Source organism: Pan paniscus, chromosome X (assembly GCF_029289425.2).
Source record: "Pan paniscus chromosome X, NHGRI_mPanPan1-v2.0_pri, whole genome shotgun sequence".
NCBI lineage: Eukaryota > Metazoa > Chordata > Mammalia > Primates > Hominidae > Pan > Pan paniscus.
In genome coordinates this window covers 106,709,801-106,729,805 of record NC_073272.2, presented here as the reverse complement: position 1 = coordinate 106,729,805, position 20,005 = coordinate 106,709,801, and the positions used below count along the sequence as shown (strand labels likewise).

The window sequence follows — 20,005 nt, the reverse complement described above, 5'->3', positions numbered from 1 at the left end:
GTACATTGGTTTTGTCCGGAAAGGCAGGACAACTCAAAGCGGGGAGGGGGCTTCCAGGTCACAGGTTGATAAGAGACAAATGGTTGCATTTTTTTGAGTTTCTGATTAGCTTTTCACTGAATGCACAATTTACAGGAATAGTCGCTTATGCCTTAGTCTGGCTTAGTGAAACAATAGGGCAAAGGAAGCAGTCAGGTATGCATTTGTCTCACATGAGCAGAGGGATAACTTTGAGCTCTGCCTATCCTTTGTCCACAAGGAATTTCCTCGTGGGCAAATTGTGAGGGAGGTATGTAGCTTTTTTATCTTTGTAGCTATCTTATTTAGGAATAGAATGGGAGGCATATTTGCCTGACACAGTTTGCAGCTTGACTTTTCCCTTTGGCTTAGTGATTTTGGGGTACCAATATTTATTTTCCTTTCATAGGTGATACAGTCGTTTTCTGCATGTGAGTAAGAAACAAAAATGCGTTTAAACAGATTAGCAGGATAAGGAAAACTGGTTGCTTCCCATCTGTCAAGTTGGATGTTAATAATGATGCTTCTGAAATTCGGACTGGTATAAATTTAGTGTAAGACCTATTCATGTATGTGTGAAATGTACATATGTGAAATGTATTTTAAAGTCAAATAGAAACATTTAAAAATTATCTTGTCAGGGGAATTGACTAAAAGTGCACTGCACTCAAATTCCATTGCTTTATAATATATTACAAATCATCAAATGCTCTTCTAGCAGCAAAAATTATGGATGATTTCATAGTAAAATTAAATGGGAGAAGGCAGAGTGTGACAGTGAATGTTTTAAACATATTTTATAATGTTCAACTTTAGAGTTAAAAATCCAAAAATTAATTGTTCCAAAATAAATTCCAGCTGGATACAGTTAAAAGTAAAAGATGAAATCTTAATACCACCAGAATAAAAATAAATGAATAACCTAAGAATATGCTACAAAACATAAAAACTTCATATTAAAAATACTAAACAGAATTAAAAGACAAAAAGTCCTGTGAGAAATGTTTGTAAAATATGTTACAGATAGCTAACTTTACTATTCTTAATATATAAGAGGGTTTTACAAATCAATAAGAAAAAATTAAATACTCTAATAGAAAAATTAACAAAAGACAAGAATAAATAGACCTCAAAACAAGAGCATAAATAGCCAATAAATGTATGGTAAATTGTTCAGCCTCACTAAGTATGTCAAGGAATAGAATTTGTAAAAATGATATAATGTTATTTTTCCTTATTAAGTTGTAAATCATTAAAAAGGATGATGTTATTTAAGGTTTCTTAGGGTGTAGAGAAATGCATACTAATATGAGCCTTTTTGACAGGCAATTTGGCTAAATTTATCAAAATATTTAGAAATGTGCATATAGAGCAATTTCACTTCTAGGACTTTAACCTGAGGAATAAAATACAAGATGCGGACAAAGAGAATGTACAATAATGCTCATATTAGTATTATTCATTTATTATTCTTGTAGAAAAAATAGAAATAATCATTATTGGATATTCAGAGTCCATATATATATGATGGGAGACTTCAAACCATTTAAAATCATTGTTGTGGACACTATTCTGTGCCATCCATATCCTGCTTCAAGACAAAGGGCTTATTCTCCCAGCTACTGAGAGGGCTGCTGGCAGACAGCTCTCTGCTGTCATTCTTCTCTGGCAACCGCCCTTGGCTGAAGAGAGTGACCTAATGTAAGGTTATGCCCCTTCCCAGGTGCAGTTTGCATTCAATGGCCAGTCAGTGCAGGAGTATAGTCTCAGCCTCCTTGCTCCAAATGGAAACAATTCTGGAAGTTTATTCCAGATTCAGAGCTCCCCGTGTGGTCTGCTAAGGCCTTGGTATGACTGCATCATAGCTCAACCTCTTTGTCCAATTTTGCTTCCTTTTCTTCTTCCCACAAGTGTTGATCCCAAGAGTACTCCCCAGTAAACTTTTTGTCTGATTTGGAATCCGCTGTCTAGGAAATTCAATCTATAACAATCATGTTGAAGAATATTAACATGAGAAGATATTTGAAATGTATTGCTAACTTAAGAAAGCAGACCAGCCATTTCCAGCAATATGGTCAACTAATTACTTTTTGATATAAACTTCTATTAGCACAAGGTAAGATATACAAAATTTGTTTTAATTGAATAACTGAGCCCCCAATAAATAAGGGAAAACTCCCAAAAGCCAAAAATGAGGAGAAAACTGAAAGCCAGAGTGGTAATCTTGTGAAAGTTGTGGTTGCCCTGGTAAGGGAGTTTCAATTTTTAACAAACACAGAGACAGAAGATGTCTTAGGCCACTGGTCCTATCATAAAGCTCAGATTCTGTGCATCTTGGCACAGGGAAACAACAAGGAATCCTATCTGTCTCGTCTAAGCTTTAGGTGGAAGAAAAAATTCCTCTGAGAATTAAAGCACAGGCCTGGAAGTCAAATTAAAACCTGGTTGCGGTTTTAATTTATTCTACCTGAATGGCCTGGGAACATTAACTCTGAGGTTTTTTGGCAGAAGCAAAGGTAAAACTGCTTTGGAAGGATGCTCCCACAACACAGACCACAAGAGATTTTCACAGATTTTTTTAAAGCCCCATGAAAAGGGATATCACAATAAAAAATACAAGAGTAAATTACCTACTGTTGATATGAACAGGGGGCAGGGAAATACTGGGTAGAAGAGGGCAGTCCCCAGTGAGGGCCATAACCTCAAGCCTGGATTCATGGCCCAAAGTGAGAACATGCATTCCTGTTTTCTTGTCCGAATGTTGCGTTTTCCAAAACCACCCTGGCTCACCTTGCCCCCCATCCTGTACCCATAAAAACCCTAGGCCCCACTGGCAAAGTGGCAGAGTGGCAGAGAAGAAGAGAAGAGAAGAAGTAGCTGGACATCAGAGAGAAGCAACCTGACTTCAGAGGGAGGGCTTGACGGCGGAACCTCAGAGAAGAGTTTGTCCAGGGATGGCTGAGCTCCAGGGGAAGACCACCTTCCCATTCCATCCCCTTTTCAGCTCCCCAGCCCACTGAGAGTCACTTCCATTGCTCAATAAAATCTTCCACATTCACCGCTCTTCAATTCATTCATGCAACCTGATTCTTCCTGGACACTGGACAAGGACCCAGGTGCAGGTGTAAGAGGCTGGCACACTCACCCTCCACTGAACTTTTTAACACTTAAGCCGTCCATGGATGGCAAAGCTAAAAGAGCACACTGTAACACATTCCCTCTGGGGCTCCAGGGGTCATGGGCAACCCCTAGACGCTGCTGCAGGCTTGTACAGAGATCTGCTCAGGCCTGTTGCCCAGAAGTGCTCATCCTGGCCTCTGCACCTGCTGACCTGTGTGCACCCCCCTCCCACAAGGGGTTGAGAGCTGCAGTCTGAGTAAATGAGCCAACGCCTTCAGGAGTCCTGTGAAGGCGTAAAGGGAACTATCTCATTTCACTATGAGGGGGAGTCAGTGGACATAATCACTGGCAAGATTAGAATCCTGAGAATTATTAAATTGGGGAATAGATCTGAGAAAATTACCCAGTATTAAGAACAAAGAGAGATGAAAAATATGACAGAGGCTAAAAGACATGGAGGACAGAATGAAAGATTCAACCTTTACCTAAGAGGACTTCCAGAAGAAAAATACAGAAAATGGGAGAAAGGCAATATTCAAGGAGATAATGGCTGAGAATTTTTATGAATTGATGGAAGACTTAAGAAGTACAAGTGCCAAGTAAAAAAAAAAATCTATATCCAAACATATTATAGTCAAATTGTAGAACACCAAAAAATAAACAGAAAAATCTTTAAAACTACCAGAGAGAAAAGACAGATTATCTACACAGCAACAAAAAGACAGACAACAGACTTTTACATTACAACAGTATAGGCCAGAATGCAGGTAAATAATATCTTCAAAGTTCTGAGGGAAAATAACTGTCTGAGAGAAATTCCCTGTCTGAGGGAAAATAACTGTCAACCTAGATTTCTAAACCCAGTTAAATTAGTACTCAAGAATGAGGGCAATAAAAATATTTTCAGAAATTAAGTGAGAAAATAAAGAACTCCCTTTGCTGAGGGAAACACTAAAGTGTGTACATTCAGAAAGGAAGCATTGATGTGGAAAAAGGATGGTGAACAAAGATACTGGTAAACACATGGGTAAATCTAGACAAGCATTGTCTGTTAAAAGCAATAATGATGATGAATAATCTGGTAATATATAAACAAAGTGACAGAGGCGTGGTTGGGTTAAAACTAAGTCCTTGAATTATTTTATGGGAGGGTAGCACTACTGAGAAACTTTAGACATTTATGTTAAAAAAACACAGAATATATAATTTTCAAACCAGTAAGAGAAAAAATATTTAAAAATTGACAAATAGCAAGAAAGGAGGAAAAAGAAGAATAAAAGATAAATCTCATGATAAAATGATGTAAATACATCCACATGTATCATTAATCACAATAAATGCAACTGGACTAAAACTTGTGAGTTTAGACAGAATCTTCGTTAAATTTTAAAATCCCAGATTTAGCTACATGCTGTTAATAAAAGTCTTATCTAAAACATGGAAAACATGGGAAGTGATAGAAAATAAAGTATGCCTGAAAAATACTAACCAAAATGATACAGCCATGTTAATGGTAAACAAAACATACATTAAAACAACAATTATTAGGGTTAAAGAGTTTCACAGCATATTGATAAAAGAAGTAATCCACTAGGAAGATATAACAATTCTAAACCTGTCTGTACCCAAAAATATAGCCTCAAAATATGTAAAACAAAAATGGACAGGATTACAAGGAGAAACTGACAAATCTATAATCAGTGGTAAATTTTAATATACCTGTTAGTGTTGGCAGATAAAGCAGACCAAAAATTATCAAGAATGTAGAAGATTTGAAAAACACAACAAACTTGAATTGACATATGTAGAATTCAGTACCCAACAATTACACAATATTGTCTTTTAAAATACACAGATTATTTATCACATTCTTTTACCACAATGCAATACAATTAGAATTCAGGAAAAAATATGATTTAAAAAGGAATAGACTTGGAAATTAAAATAAAGTGGATTATAAAACCAGTGTGTGCAATATCATCCCATTTGGGAAAAAATAACATCAATGTTAGGCATTGAAAATAAAAGGTTGGGAAGAGGCACCAAAATGATAACAGTGGTTTTTTATGGTTCGTTTGCTTATAGGTGATTTTAAATTTTGCTTCATTTTTAAAGAGCTTTTCTATTGTTAAAGTTTCCTGCCTCGAGCATGTCAGTGTCTTAGTCCGTTTTCAGTTGCTATGAGAGAATATCTGAGACTGGGTAATTTGCAATAAAGAGGTTTAATTGGCTCTAGATTCTGATGGCTCGGAAGTCCAAGAAGCGTGGGCCCAGCATCTACTTGGCTTCTGGAGAGGGCCACATGCTGTTTCATCTCACAGTGGAAAGGTGGGAGGGCCAGCAGGCATGTGCAAAGAAAGAAGACATGAAGAGCAACTTCATTCTATAACAATCCACTCTTGCATTGTAATCCAATCCCATAAGAGTGAGCACTCACTCTTGCGAGACAACATTGATCTATTGATGAGGGATCTTCCCTCCATGACCCAAACACCTCCCACTAGGCCCCACCTCCCAACATTGCTGCACTGAGAACCAAGCCTTAGCATGTGTTTGGTGGGAACATACTATATTTAAACCATAGCAGTCCGTATGTATTTTTTCTAATTAGAATGAAATCAATAATGAATTTTATTTAGGCTAACATATAGAATAATAACCTAGCCTATTGCAGTAGCCTTCTAACTTATCTCTTCTTTTCCATTCTTGCCTCCTAATACATTCTCTTCCCCCAAGCACTTAGAATAAATTCCAAATTCACAATCTTAGCCTATGAGATTCCACATGACTTTGCTCCAGCCTACATTTCCAAACTTACCTCTAGTTGACCTCCCCCAGGTTTACCTTAGACTCACTGACTTTCATTTCATGGAACTCCCCAAGCTGTACTCACCCTGGGTCTTCATATTTGCTACCCCTTGCACCCAGAAGCCTTACTGTTCTCCTTCCCCCAACACTCTCTTTACCTAACTCCAGGTATTCTTTATTTGTCAGCTGAAATCTTACATCCTTAAGATAACCTTTTCTGTTACCCCTCCCCAGACTAGGTTTGGTTCTCTGATATTCTCTAGGTACTTGTTCTGTTTCTTCATAGCAGCAATTATAATTTGAACATAGATATTTGTGTGTTTGTTCGGTAATTGTTTGTCTCCCTTGCTACACTGTCTGCTTCATGAGAGCAGCAAACCAGACCACATCTGGTTTGCTGTTGCTATATGCCCAGCACCTAATACAGTGCTAAGCATGTGGGGAGTGCTCAGTGGATATTTGCTGAAAGAATGCATAAATGAGTGAATGAATGAATAAATGAATTATTGAATCCCCACAAATGCTACCGGAGATTATGGAACAAAAAATGAGATAAAGGAGTTCATGAAGGAGATGTGTATGTAGCCTACACTATGCCACAATTGTGGTTTAACTTCCAGTTCTCCTGGTAATGGCTAAGATTCAGTAATAAATGCTGACAAGATAAGTTTCCCTTTGTATTCTCTTTTCTCCATTTGCTTTAGTGGACTATTCCTCTTTAAGGGAAGAAAGCACTGTGAATTAGCTTGAAAACAAAACAACAAAATAACGACTATAGTTGTTACTTCTGAAGCCAAGGACAGTGACCCAGGATGATTTCTAGATGGGTATAAGTCACTGGATCACATTTCATTGTTCTCAAAGCTGTTTCATTATATAATTGATACAATACCACATAACCAAAGCCCAATTCAAGTTGGCTTGGATATGTTCTATCTCTTCTTCCGGGAACAATCTGTACACATTTAGTCAACTTGGGTAAGAATAGTCTTCATAATTAGGGCCAGGACATAGGAAAAAGATACATTTTCCACCAGCTTTCTGTTTCTCTCTAGAGAAGAAAAAAATACTGATTACTGTGATGGATAATTTTAGGTGTCTACTTGACTGGATTAAGAAATGCCTAGAGGCCGGACACGGTGGCTCACACCTGTAATCCCAGCAGTTTGGGAGGCCAAGGCAGGTGGATCACGAGGTCAAGAGATTGAGACCATCCTGGCCAACATGGTGAAACCCCGTCTCTAATAAAATACAAAAATTAGCTGGGTATGGTGGCACGTGCCCGTAATCCCAGCTACTTGGGAGGCTGAGGCAGGAGAATCGCTTGAACCTGGGAGGCAGAGGTTGCAGTGAGCTGAGATCGCGCCATTGCACTCCAGCCTGGAGACAGAGCGAAACTCTGTCTCAAAAAAAAGAAAGAAATGCCTAGAAACTTGATAAAGTATTATTTTTGGGTATGTGTGTGAGGATGTTTCCAGAGGAGATTATTAGCATGTGAGTTTGAGTGGACTAGGTGGGGAAGATCTGACCTCAATGTAGGTGGGTACCATCCAATTTGCTGGGGGTGCAGACAGAACAAAAACAGAGAAAAGGCAAATGTGTTCATCCAAACTTGCTGTACCTGAGATACACTCTTCCTCTCCTGTCCTTGGACAACAACACCAGGCTCCCAGCCTTTGGACACAAGCACCTCCCCTCCTCACCCCCATCCCCTCCAGTTCTCAGGCTTTCGACCTTGGACTGAGAGTTACACCACTGGCTTCCCTGGTTCTGAAGCTTGTGAATTTGGATTGCGCCACTACCTGCATCCCAGGGTCTCCAGCTTGCAGACAGCTTGTCGTGGGACTTCTCAGCCTCCATAACTGGGTAAGCCAATCCCCCTAATAAATTCCCTTCCATATATCTCTCTATATATATCCTATTGATTCTGTCTTTCTGGAGACCCCTGACTAATACAGTTACTGCTTAGACTTGCCCCATAGCTTAAATTTGGGGCATCAACTTAAATTCTTAAAATATAGCCTTTTAAAAAGATGCTAAAAAAGCAAAGTATGATGCTCTTTAGGTCCTGTAACATCATGGACCTAAACTCACAGACACTAGCTTCCTTTCAGCTAATCCCACCCTCAACTTTTGCCCCCATAGAAGAAAGTCGTGTTGGTAGCTTAAATGTCAAATTCTCTGTAAGAGCTTAGTGTTCTAACATAACCATTTTTTTTCCAAAATCTCAGTCTTTTCATTCTATTTCATCATTTCATCTAGTCATAAACTAGATGCTTCGTAGTTGTACATATATAATTAACTCTAGAAAATATCTGCTATTTATTCCCTTAATAGTTCATATAGAAGTGATGAACATCTTTTCATTGTTCATCTTTTCAAAATTTACTCCTTGGTAACTCCACAGTTCTAAAATAATGTATGAAGCCAAGTCACACAAGCTTTATAATGTATTCATAAATAATTCCAAAATAAACATATGCAATACAGTATAGAAGAAGGAGGGGACATTGAGACAATTCCTAAAATAGATATGTCTATTTAAGAAGAAAGATAGGAAATGAGAGCAAACAGGATTTGTAAATGTGCCACACTTTAAATTTATTTTAAAGTCAAGGATTTCAATTGACTACATATAAATACAGTACCCAAAAAGGCAATGCTAATAATTATTAGTGCATATAAAAAATGTTTTTAACCTAACTATATCCAAGCATTAAAAGCACAACCGAAGAAGCCAAATAATACTGTACGCACAAAAGTGTTCCTTACTCAAGTAAATATGTTGATTGTATGGTACATCAAACTATTTATTACCTGTATATTCCAGAACAACAGTGAGAGCCTAAACAGAGAACACTGTAAATCATTTGCTCAAATCAATGAAAAAGCAACCAAATAAAATTCTCTGGTAATAATAATGACCAATTGCTATGCAACTGATTGTATCACAGTGTAAATGTAAATAATTAGCATAAGTTTTTCAGACTACTGAAGTAAGTGGACCAACCATTTCATGATCATATTTCAATTATGTAATTGACCATGAAATATTCTAATTTTTTAACCTGTAAAGATTCTACTCAGCTATCACTATAAAAATAGAATAGTTTATTTACATAAGAAAACATATTTCCTTTTTTTGTTTGTTTTTTGAGACAGAGTAGCTGGGATTACAGGCACCTGCCACCACGCCAGGCTAATTTTCGTATTTTTAGTAGAGACAGGGTTTCGCCATGTTGACCAGGCTGGTCTCAAACTCCTGACCTCAAGTGATCCGCCTGCCTCGGCCTCCCAAAGTGTTGGGATTACAGGCATGAGCCACTGCACCTGGCCAAGGAAACATATTTCCTAACAGAGTAATAGAAATTGCTGTAAATGGTCACAATATCACTAGAATTGAATTTTGTCCCTTTCAAAAATATGTCAGAATAATAAAGAGAATATAGAAAACAATCATTTTTTTCAAAGTTTTTTAATTGTTACCAATGCCATTTTACTACTTTTTATCTTTTTCATGCAGTTTCAGAAGAAATTAGCAATATCTAACTCTCTTTTCATAGTCATAGTGATTTCAAGAGTTTCCGTCTCTGGGATATAGAATGCTTTGGCACTGGCACATTCCACCAGCTCAGGAAGAGTTATCAACAGCTTCCTAAAAAAAAACAACAAAATAAAACCTTAGCTTCCTAAAATGATGTATCACTTTCAATAAGACAATTGCAAACAACATATGCCACTAGAGTGTTAGAAACCAACCCCCCCCAATATTTAGATAGTGTAAATATTGGATCAAAAATATGCCTAAATAACACAAACAGTATACCAGTTTTTCTGGACTTAAAAATCCAAGCAGTTGTTTTGGCGCCCCTATTTTTCTCCGAATTGACCTCATTTTACATAGTCTCAGGCTATGTTTACAGGCATGGAAATAGAACTATGCAACTTTTAAGTTTGCTGGACAGATCTGTTGCCACTCATACTTATGTATAGATGCAATGTGGCCGACGGATACAAATTTGAAAATTGGAATGGCTCTATGACACTTCTGCTAACATAGATTTAAGCAGAGTCTCTACCACAGGTGTAGTTTTTGAAACTGAGGCTGGGAATGATTTCAATACCAAATCAATGAAAGTGCTTCTCTCTCCTTGCTTCTGATTCTTTCTACTTACACATTGACAAAAATTCCCTGTGATAGATTGCTAGGTTTATTTTGTGGTTTATAGTTCAGTTGCTGGATAGTTTTATGCTTTAGATGCATTGCTGGGATGAGACATCCATAATTCTGCCATATTGGCATGAATCTAAATTATGCACGGGGTCAGCACATGCTGGTTTTGGAAGAAAATTAAATGCATGAAACACTTGTTACCTCGCATTTTCAGTAGAGAAGGTCTGAGTATCTCTATAAAAGGTGGACAGGATGCTCTTTTAGAAGGTATAATATCCAAATAAGTAAAGGAATATGGTATTTTTAGGGGCAATTATTGGGTTCTTGAATTGAGAACTAGTATGTATTTGAAAACAAAACCCTTGAAAATCAATTCCTTCTTTATTCCTGTGCAAAAACCTGAGTTCAGAAGACTGGGTTCATTAAAAGTATTTATTACACATTTATGGAACCTGAAGGATAAATTTTCTGTGACTCTTGTTCCATTCCATGTGGGGTAGGAAAAACACTTCGCCTGAATACATTGCCATTAAGTGGCAATGCATTTTAATGTAGACTGTAATATTTGGCATCTCAGGAAAAAAAAAGTGAGTGCAAAAACCGTGTAGAGTCCATCCTTTAAATCTGTTTACAATATAGGTTGTGCTAGACTTAGATTTCCTTTATACTTTATTCAATAAATGATAATATATTCACTTTTAAAAGAAAGCAAAGCTTAGTATGGTAGCTTCGTTGCACTAAAAGACAACTATAAATCAGCTGAAGAAGGAGTTCCAATGATAATGTGCACTTCTCTGTCCAGAGAGAAATAAATTCAAAAGAGACAGTTAGTGGCCATTGGAATGATCCATCTACGCCTGCATTTCTGTGTAGTTCTAAGTAGTATGGCTTCACATAATAAAATGTTGAACAGTAGAACTGTACAACTGATTTAGGCTCTTAGGAGAAGGGAAATATTTTCGTCGTCTGTTTTACTGTCTTATTATCTGTACTGAGATTTATATTTAAACAAAATAAAAATTCTCCAAATACTTATCCATGTACAATTCATGGAAGGACATTAATGTATCTTATCTTGGTGCTCCCTTAGTGTCTAGTGGAAGACTTTATAAATGTTGAGTGAATAAATAAATGAATGAGTGAGTAAATAAATGAAGCAAGTATTCAGGTCACCACAAAATAACATTTGAATAATTACCATAGATTAGTACTATAAGATATGAACAAACATTTAAACCCAATACCTCTACTTTTACATTGACAATGTATTTGCATTTTCAGAAGTTACAGTCTAGGCAGTGATCAAAGGTTCATCCAGTGTTAATTTTCATTAGAAATTAAATGCAAACAATAATACATGAATGTAAATACAAAAAAAAATCTCTACAGTGAACTCAAGTTTAGAGGCTTACATGCTTATACTTATATTAGAGAGTTTAAGTTGATGTTGCTCACAAGAGATTTAAGCAAAGGACATCCTGGTTCCTAGCATATTCGCATAATGAAATTTTTATCTTATATAATTAACAAAATTATTTGACTTACATATCTGGGTTAAAAACCTTTTTAAGGTTTACTGAAGGAGACATAACTATTTTCAAAGAAAGTGCAGAAATAGCTACTGAACTGCAACTCAACTATTTCATTTAGAAAACTTCTTTTTAAGCTATCAGTCTTTGAAAATCAGTCAATTCCCAATCCAAACTAAAGGAGCACAGCAAATGTGTGAGTAATCTAAAGCAGCACTCAACCAAAAATTAGCTTACATTTGTCTTTAGAATGTGTTATTATTATCACATTCAAGGTATTCATTTATGAAATTCTTAGAATTCACTTAGAAAAATAATGAAATCTCATATGAAGACTTAAGAGATCCCCGTAAATTATCCAATTTTCTCCGTCTTTCCTCCTCTCCATTTACTCCATGTTGGGTATCTACATGCCAAAACAACCAATTGAAAAAAGTGAAGAATTTGGTAAACTGCTTTACTTATTTTGGTAAATACCTGGGTTTTATGGGTAATTCGAATGAAATTGACTATTGTTTGACAGAAACCACTGGTCAATTCAGTTAAAATAAATTCGCTTGTTTCTGCCTTATAGATACAAGAACAGAATGCCCTCTCAAATCTTTCTCAGATTGGATAAACATAGCGTTATATGATGTCAAAGTTAGAAACTAAAGAAAGTAGGTGTGAATATCAATAAACTCGAAAACAAGACACATTCCCGATAATGCAATTTCAGAGAAAAGCATGGCTCTAAAGGATTCTCAAGTATTTAGGAAACATGATAAAATCCTTAATTATATTTTCTGTCTTCTATCTTAGTTAAGCAGGTTTTCTTAAGAGATGGTACCTCTCTGCACTGCGCATTTAATATATAAGTACATTATGATCCAAAGGACCTAGTGTATAGCCCATGTTCTATGTGGAAAAGTACTTTTAACCCAAAATGTATCCTCACAGAACAAACATCTCATGTTATAAAAATTGTATTCAGTATTTCTGCTGTCTCCATCAATCTTTAGGTAGCTGCTATGGCTGTGCCGTCATTACAGATATCCATCAGAATCCACTAAATGAAAGTCTCACAGACAGTGAGAACTGCTAGGGAAACGGAAATTAACTCCATGGTGTGTAGACATGTGTGTGCTTTTAACAAGCTTGCAAATATCTTGGAAGATTGTTCATTTGACCAATTTTCCTTGTAAAGGTTATGTGGAAGAGTAAATTCGTGTATAAAATGCAACAAAAGGGTACAATACTCCTTGAAGTAAACAGCAGAAATAGTGAATATAATTTTTATAACATGAGATGATTGTTCTGTGAGGATACATTTTTGAAATGATGTAAATAATAAGAAAACATTTGATATATATTTATCTGTAGACCATTTTGGGTTAAATGCATTTACTATAGAAGCCAAGATTAAGCTACATATGCATATTGGGTTGTTTACACATAGGAATCTTCTGTATGAAGGATCTCCTTGTCATTTTCTTGAAGTCCTAAGCTCAACAAAGGAGAATTATAGGTACTGATAAATGGAAGGAAGAAAATGTGCCAGCAACTGCCTGCATCCCAAATCCAGTTTGAAACGTTCATGAGTTACAGAGTTAGGACCATTGCAATGAACCAGTATGTGCTCACTGCTCTATATCCAGATAAGATGTGCACGAAACAGTGAGGTATTTAGATAGTAATTGATGGCAAGACCTTTTTGTTGATTTAAATGAAAACACTCAAATTTAACCTTACAGCCCCACAAAATGACAAAAGTATAAAGATATTGCTTCCCTTATGTAATCAATGTACAAAAACCACATATAAGACTTACAACTTAATGGCATTTTCACTTCTAGTTATTTTTTCTGATAGATAAACTGCATCTGGGTGTCAAGAATTGTGTTTTAATAGCATTAACCCACTCCAAATGCACGGATGCAAAGTAGAAAAAAGTCCAAGTATTTCCAAACATATTTATGTTTATATTAATGTAGATCAAACATCTGAATGATTAACAAAATTTTCCACTTTTCTTCAGACTTTAGGGGTGATACAAAATAACTGTACATTTAAAAAAATAATATTGACTGAAGACTCTTTATTATAATACACTATTCCAGTTCTAAGTTTTACTCACTTCTGAGGAGTACAAAGGTCAAGGATTGTTTCCTGGATATCAATTTGAATATCAGAAGGGTTTGTATTTGGCAATTTAATTTTAGCCTGAAAGAGAAAATGAGAAGAAAAATAGTGATATATTGGAGAGCAATTAATTTGAAGAATATAAGAATATATGGGGAAAAGAGACTAATATTTATTGTCAACTATGTGCCAGGCTATGCCCTATCTTTATGTCAATCTTGAGCAGCAGAGATTATTATCCCCATTTTACAGATGGAGAAACTACAACAGAGAAATTTAGTGAGTGGCCCAAGGGCAACCTCCTGTAATCTGACTAAGGTTTCTGGCTCCAAAGCTATACAGAAACACTTTGGTTACTTGACTGTAACCTTCATTTTCTGAAGGTACATAGTAGTACACCTGTTAGAGTTGGGGACCTTCAACTGCCTTTATATCAGTTGGCAATTTGTATAAAAAAAGTTTAGTTCTCACGTTGGGTATGAGTTGGTGATGCCATCTAATAGTCTTCTGGCATAAATTTCCATACCACATTTTCTAGGGAGGTGTGGGAGTTCAGGTGTTATGTTATCAAAACAAAAGAGAAATAACAATATGACTCCCACCTCCCCAAAAGGACAACATATTGGTTTAGTAAGATTTCACTTTAAATGTTTCATCTCAATTACCACATGGCCCAGCAATTCCACTCCTGGGTATATACCCAAGAGCACTGAAAACAGGTTTTCAAACAAAAACATGTACATAATGTTTTTGCTTATAGGAGCCCTATTCATAATAGTCAAAAGGTGTAAGCAACCCAAATGTGCATCAACTGATGAATGGAAAAAACAAAATGTGTTGTATCCATACAATGGAATATTATTCAGCCATAAAAAGGAGTAAAGTACTGTTATATGGATGAATCCTGAAAACATTATGCTAAGTGAAAGAAACCAGGGACAAAATGTCACATATTATAGGATTCTATTTATATGAAATGTTCACAATAGGCAAATTTTTGTTTTTGTTTTGTTTTTTTGTGGGAGACGCAGTCCCGCTCTGTTGCCCAGGCTGGAGTACAGTGGGGCAATCTCGGCTCACTGCAACCTCTGCCTCCCAGGTTCAAGCAATTCTCCTGCCTCAGCCTCCAGAGTAGCTGGGACTATAGGTGCGTGCCACCACGCCCGGCTAATTTTTTGTATTTTTAGTAGACGGGGTTTCCCCGTGTTAGCCAGGATGGTATCAATCTCCTGACCTTGTGATCTGCCCGCCTCAGCCTCCCAACGTGCTGGAATTACAGGGGTAAGCCACGCGCCCGGCCCACAATAGGCAAATCTATACAGACAGAAAAGAGATTGGTGGTTGCTAGGGGCTGCGGAAATGGAGAAGAGGGAAGTAACTGCTTAATGGGTATGGTGTTTCCTTTAGCACTGATGAAAATGTTCTGGAATTAGATACTGGTGATGGTTGCACAACATCGTGAATATACTAAATGTCACTAATGGTAAATTTTATACTATGTGTATTTTTACCACAACACAAAGTCTATCTCTTACTCTCTACATGCTTTCTCTTTCTGATGGAAGTTGATGTCTATATATAGGGTAGCATGGCATATGGTTTCCATAAACAAAGAAATGAAGAAAATGCAGCCCAAGGTTCAGGTAAATTATGAAGCTTTCTGTAAAATGAGATAGAAGACTTGAAATATTGAACATCTGGTGAATTCATGGCTCTAATGGCCAGAGGGAAAGCAGTAAGTTATGAGGAAAATACATATCAAATAAATAATGCGACAAATTGAGATTTCTTGTAAGAAGCTTAAAGTAGGCAGTTGTGTTTTTGCAATATAATGTGTTTGGAGCAGTACATGCTTGTGAGTTATATTTTACTTTATTAAATCTGTATATAAACAAAGATTTGTAAATAGAGCTCTACAGGTGCTACTATCTAAATACTATGGTTAACATTTTCATTCAACAAAAAATTGCCTCCTAATTTATATTTTGAAAATTTGGATCTTCATAATCAGAGATGCTACAAGTGAGAGACGTACAGTTCTCAGGGGGTAGTTACAGGTGCTCTGCCTCAAAGTAAATAGGCATTCTATTCGACAAAGAAAGTCCCACCCATTTTTACTCTAATACTCAGGTCTGATAGTCAAATTGAGATCTTTAACGTCACATGTTAACTCATGTCACCTCAAAGAAGAGATACAAATATTTGTTTCTTTAGTCTGAAATGTTTAGAATTTTCATGGCAAAATATTATTTTTCCAGGGTTAAAATGCCAATTGAGAAAGACAAAAATAGATACAATTTCTGGGTAGAACTTTAAAATGGTTCTTAAAATCATTTGCTGTTCTAGTGAAGGGCAATTCAGAAACAACTCACTAATTTTTCTTCTTAAGGAAATTAAAATTATATACTACAGTGGTTTCAGAGAAGAGACAAGAGAAGGGACAAATTAGGTGGAATCGCACACATTAATATCTTGCAAGACAGAAGACTCAATGAGGAATCTTAACAGAAAAACAACTCCTGACACATGCATGAGATTTTTCCAGCAATACTTTAAAACAAATACCTGGAATACAGACATGGATATTAATTGACCTCTAACTGATTGCGCTCAAGACCTAACTTGTTAAACATTAGTAAATATAGGATGATGTCACTGACCAAACAATTTAAAGGAATTGATGTTCCTTTCTTTACATAGGGTGCAAATTGAATTTGCTTTAAAGAATAAGTTATTTTAATAGGTAAACTAAGGAAAACTTTAAAAATTCATTGGGAAACTTTTAACCTTCTGAGAACTCAACCTTTGGAATCAAACTTAGGTTTAAATTCTGGTTCTGTTACTTTTTAAAAATTAACTGTTTATTTTTGAGACAGGCTCTCACTCTGTCACCCAAGCTGGAGTGCAGTGGTGTGATCATGGATCACTGCAGCCTCGACCTCCTGGGCTCAAGCAATTCTCCCGACTCAGTGTCCTGGGTGTCTAGGACCACAGGTGTGCACCACCACACCTGGCTAATTTATTTTTATTTTTATTTTTATTTTTGTAGAGATGGGGTCTTGCTGTATTGCTCGGGCTGGTCTCAAATTCCCGGGCTCAAGTGATCCTCCCATCTTGGCCTCCCAAAGTGCTGGGATTACAAGTGTAAGCCACCATGCCCAGCCACTTATTATTTATTGTTTACTGGTCATCTATTATTGCATAACAAATTATACCTCCCCCCCAATTTATAACTCAAAACAACAATAAACATTTATTATGCCACATGTTTTCGTGCATGAGGAATTTGGGAATGGCTTAGCTAGATGGTTCTGGCTTAGGCTCTATTATGAGACTGTAGTCAAGATGTTGGCTGTGGTTGTAGACATCTGAAGGTTTGACTAGGGCTAGGGGATCTGTGTCTAAGATAGTTCACTTACATGGCTGTTTGTAAGGGGCCTCAGCTCTTCACCACATGGACTTCTCCATAGTGTTGCTTGAGTGTCCTTAGGATACAACAGCTGTATTCTCCCCAGAGTAAAGGATCCAAAAGATGAAGGCAGAAGCAATGCCTTTTTTAGAATGTAGCCTCATAGATTACACTTTTTCATTAAAAAAAATCTTATTAGTTATACAGGTCAGCCCTACTCAATGTGGGAGGGGGCTACACAAAGAGAAGAATATCTGGAGGTGAGAATTATTGGATGCCATGCTGGAAGCTGGTTACCCCAGTATCCATCACTAACTTTATTTCAAATATCTGCCTTCTGTCCTTATAAATAAAAAGTAACAGGAAAAAAGCCCATAATTTAAGGTTTGTGAGATCCCTTCTTCCCACTTTCAGCTTCTCTTCAGGCAAGTAGTAAAAACTACTCAGTCTCTCTCTGGGAATTTACTTTGAGGCTTCCCTCAAGAGAGGTAAAGGAAGGTTAAAGTGCATGCAAATCGTTTTCCTTGGCCTTCATTTATTGTCCTCTATGTGCTGTAAGAGAGCTGACTTACTAGGGAGTCATTATTGAGTGATTATTATTGTGAGTTTCAAATCTCTTCTTTCCTGTCGTGTTCTTATGAGAGATGTGTATGACAAGATGGTTCCTGAAAGGTCATATAATTTGTAAGTGATTAACAGGCTTCTCAGCTCCTCAGATAAATGTCTACAATTATATTAAAAGATGTTTGAAAATTGACAAGAGAAGTCCAAATAGCAGGTGTTCCATGGAGGTCATCCATTCTAGGTTTCCTCTTGAACTGTCACTTCATCACCACGATAAGAATAAGTAAAAAATATTTTATATGTAACTTGACCAGCACTATTTACTGATATTTCAGTGAAGCTGCTTCACTGGAGGGTTTGGACTGACACTTTGGAAGATATTCTAAATTAATTTATTTATGGGTTCTAGATATTATAAGAATATTTCCATTTGACAGAAATACAGAAACCACTCCTCACACATTTGATTCTTAGGAAAGAAGGCTATTTGAGTTCCCATTTGAAACTTAACAATATTAGGAAATTTTGATTAACAGAAAAAGTTTGGGTAGATTTCATTCCGAATTGCTTCAACTGTTTAATTTCCCATTGTTTAACTACAGAAACATGTATAAGATATTTTTTTCCACTGCAGCCATACTAAGTATTTTATAAAAACTCTCATGAAGAATGATAATCTATAGGAAAATTTTAAAAAATTAAAGGCATTAGATCTCTGCTTTGAAATTATAAAAATATTTACCTCTGAAGTATAAAAATATAGAGGTATGTATTGTACAAAACTAGGGCAAAGGCCCAATAGGTCATGTTTTTAAATTGATGGATAAATTTCAATAATGCTACCATTTTTAAACAGTCCAGTACTATATTGCCACACCTGTCTTTTAAAAAATGCTGCATAGATGCATACCTCCTCTCCACCACAGGAGTCAAGAGTAAGCTCAACTCACTCTGCAGTAAGAACATTCATCTACAGGCATCCACATCTACATTGGCACTCACCCTCTCCCCCAAAATAATCATAGCCTCACCACCACTACCTGTCTTGAGACCACCAGAACTAAATTCATTATACTTTTAACTCTATTTGTCAATAACCACAAGAAGTCTCAGACTCCCAAATCATTCCTTATCACATAACTACCATATGGATCTTCATATCTCCTATTATGTCTCCATTTTCCATCCCTCATCAAATCCTGAGCCTTTTCCATTAGGTCCTCTGGAATACATAGTACATCATCCCTTATCTCTTTAGCCTCTTTGAATATTCTCAGCTTCTTAATCTAACTGAAATCTGGATCTTCCCAATTACACTGCTTCCCCTATAGTCTTCTCAGTTGGCGCCAGTTTTTTTTTCTCTCCTATTTCCTTTATAACACTGGGCCTGTCTCTTTCTTCCAGTTAAATAAAAAACTCATGTCCTCCATTATGCTAAGTGAAAAATGCCAGACACAGAAAGAAAAATACTGCATGATCTCTCTTACATGTGGAACCTAAAAAATATCTAATACATAGAAATAGAGAGAAGAATGGTGGTTACTAGAGATGGGGTGGGAGATGAAGAGATGCAGGTCAAAGGATACAAACTTGGGTTATTTAGCATGAATAACTCTAGAGCTCTAAGGTACAGCATGAGGACTATAGTTAATATTATACCAAGTAGTGGAACTCTTCTAAGAGTAGATTTTAGGTGGTCTTATCCCCCACATACACAAAAGATACTACCTGAGATGATAAATACATTAATTAGCTTGACTGTAGTAATCACTTTACTGAGAATATGTATATCAAAACATCATGTTGTACACCTAAAACATATACAACATAAAAACTCATGTTCTTACGCGATACCACCTATTACCCATCTTGCTGGAATCGTTTACTAATTCCTGGGACACTTCCCCTGATTTCTCTAAGAATAGTTACTTGTTCTTTATTGATATTTCTAAGATTACCTCCCGTCTTAAATCTTGGAGTTTTAAATATTCACTTAGATTAACCTTTCTAGTGTGGGTGTGGTGTGCACACCTATAATCTCAGTGCTTTGGGAGGCTAAGATGGGCAGATCACTTGAGCTCAGGAGTTCAAGACCAGCCTGGGCAACATGGCGAAACCCCGTCTCTACAAAAAATACAAAAGTAGCTGGGCATGGTGGTGAGCGCCTGTACTCCCATTTGCTTGGGAGGCTGGGGTGGGAGGATCACTTGAGTCCAGGAGATCAAGGCTGCAGTGAGCCAAGATCACACTACTGCACTCCAG

At 36.6% G+C, this 20,005-nt stretch overlaps 2 protein-coding genes across 3 annotated transcripts in view; one reads left to right on the top strand and one right to left on the bottom strand.

The window, feature by feature from the left end:
* Positions 1-7,662: 7,662 nt before the first annotated feature.
* The window catches only part of NUP62CL (nucleoporin 62 C-terminal like), a 116,428-nt gene continuing 104,085 nt past the window's right edge, over positions 7,663-20,005 (top strand). For both annotated transcript variants that reach the window (XM_055106866.1, XM_055106865.1), the window contains exon 1: positions 7,663-7,812. The gene's annotated coding sequence lies outside the window, so the exon portion shown is untranslated. The remainder of the gene's footprint in view (positions 7,813-20,005) is intronic.
* DNAAF6 (dynein axonemal assembly factor 6) overlaps positions 8,523-20,005 on the bottom strand; it is a 37,810-nt gene continuing 26,327 nt past the window's right edge. Inside the window, exons 6-7 of the mRNA XM_003819675.4 lie at positions 13,766-13,851; positions 8,523-9,601 (exon numbers count right to left, since the gene is read on the bottom strand). Of these exons, the coding sequence (XP_003819723.1) occupies positions 9,472-9,601; positions 13,766-13,851 (216 nt within the window). The 3' untranslated portion in view covers positions 8,523-9,471. The remainder of the gene's footprint in view (positions 9,602-13,765; positions 13,852-20,005) is intronic.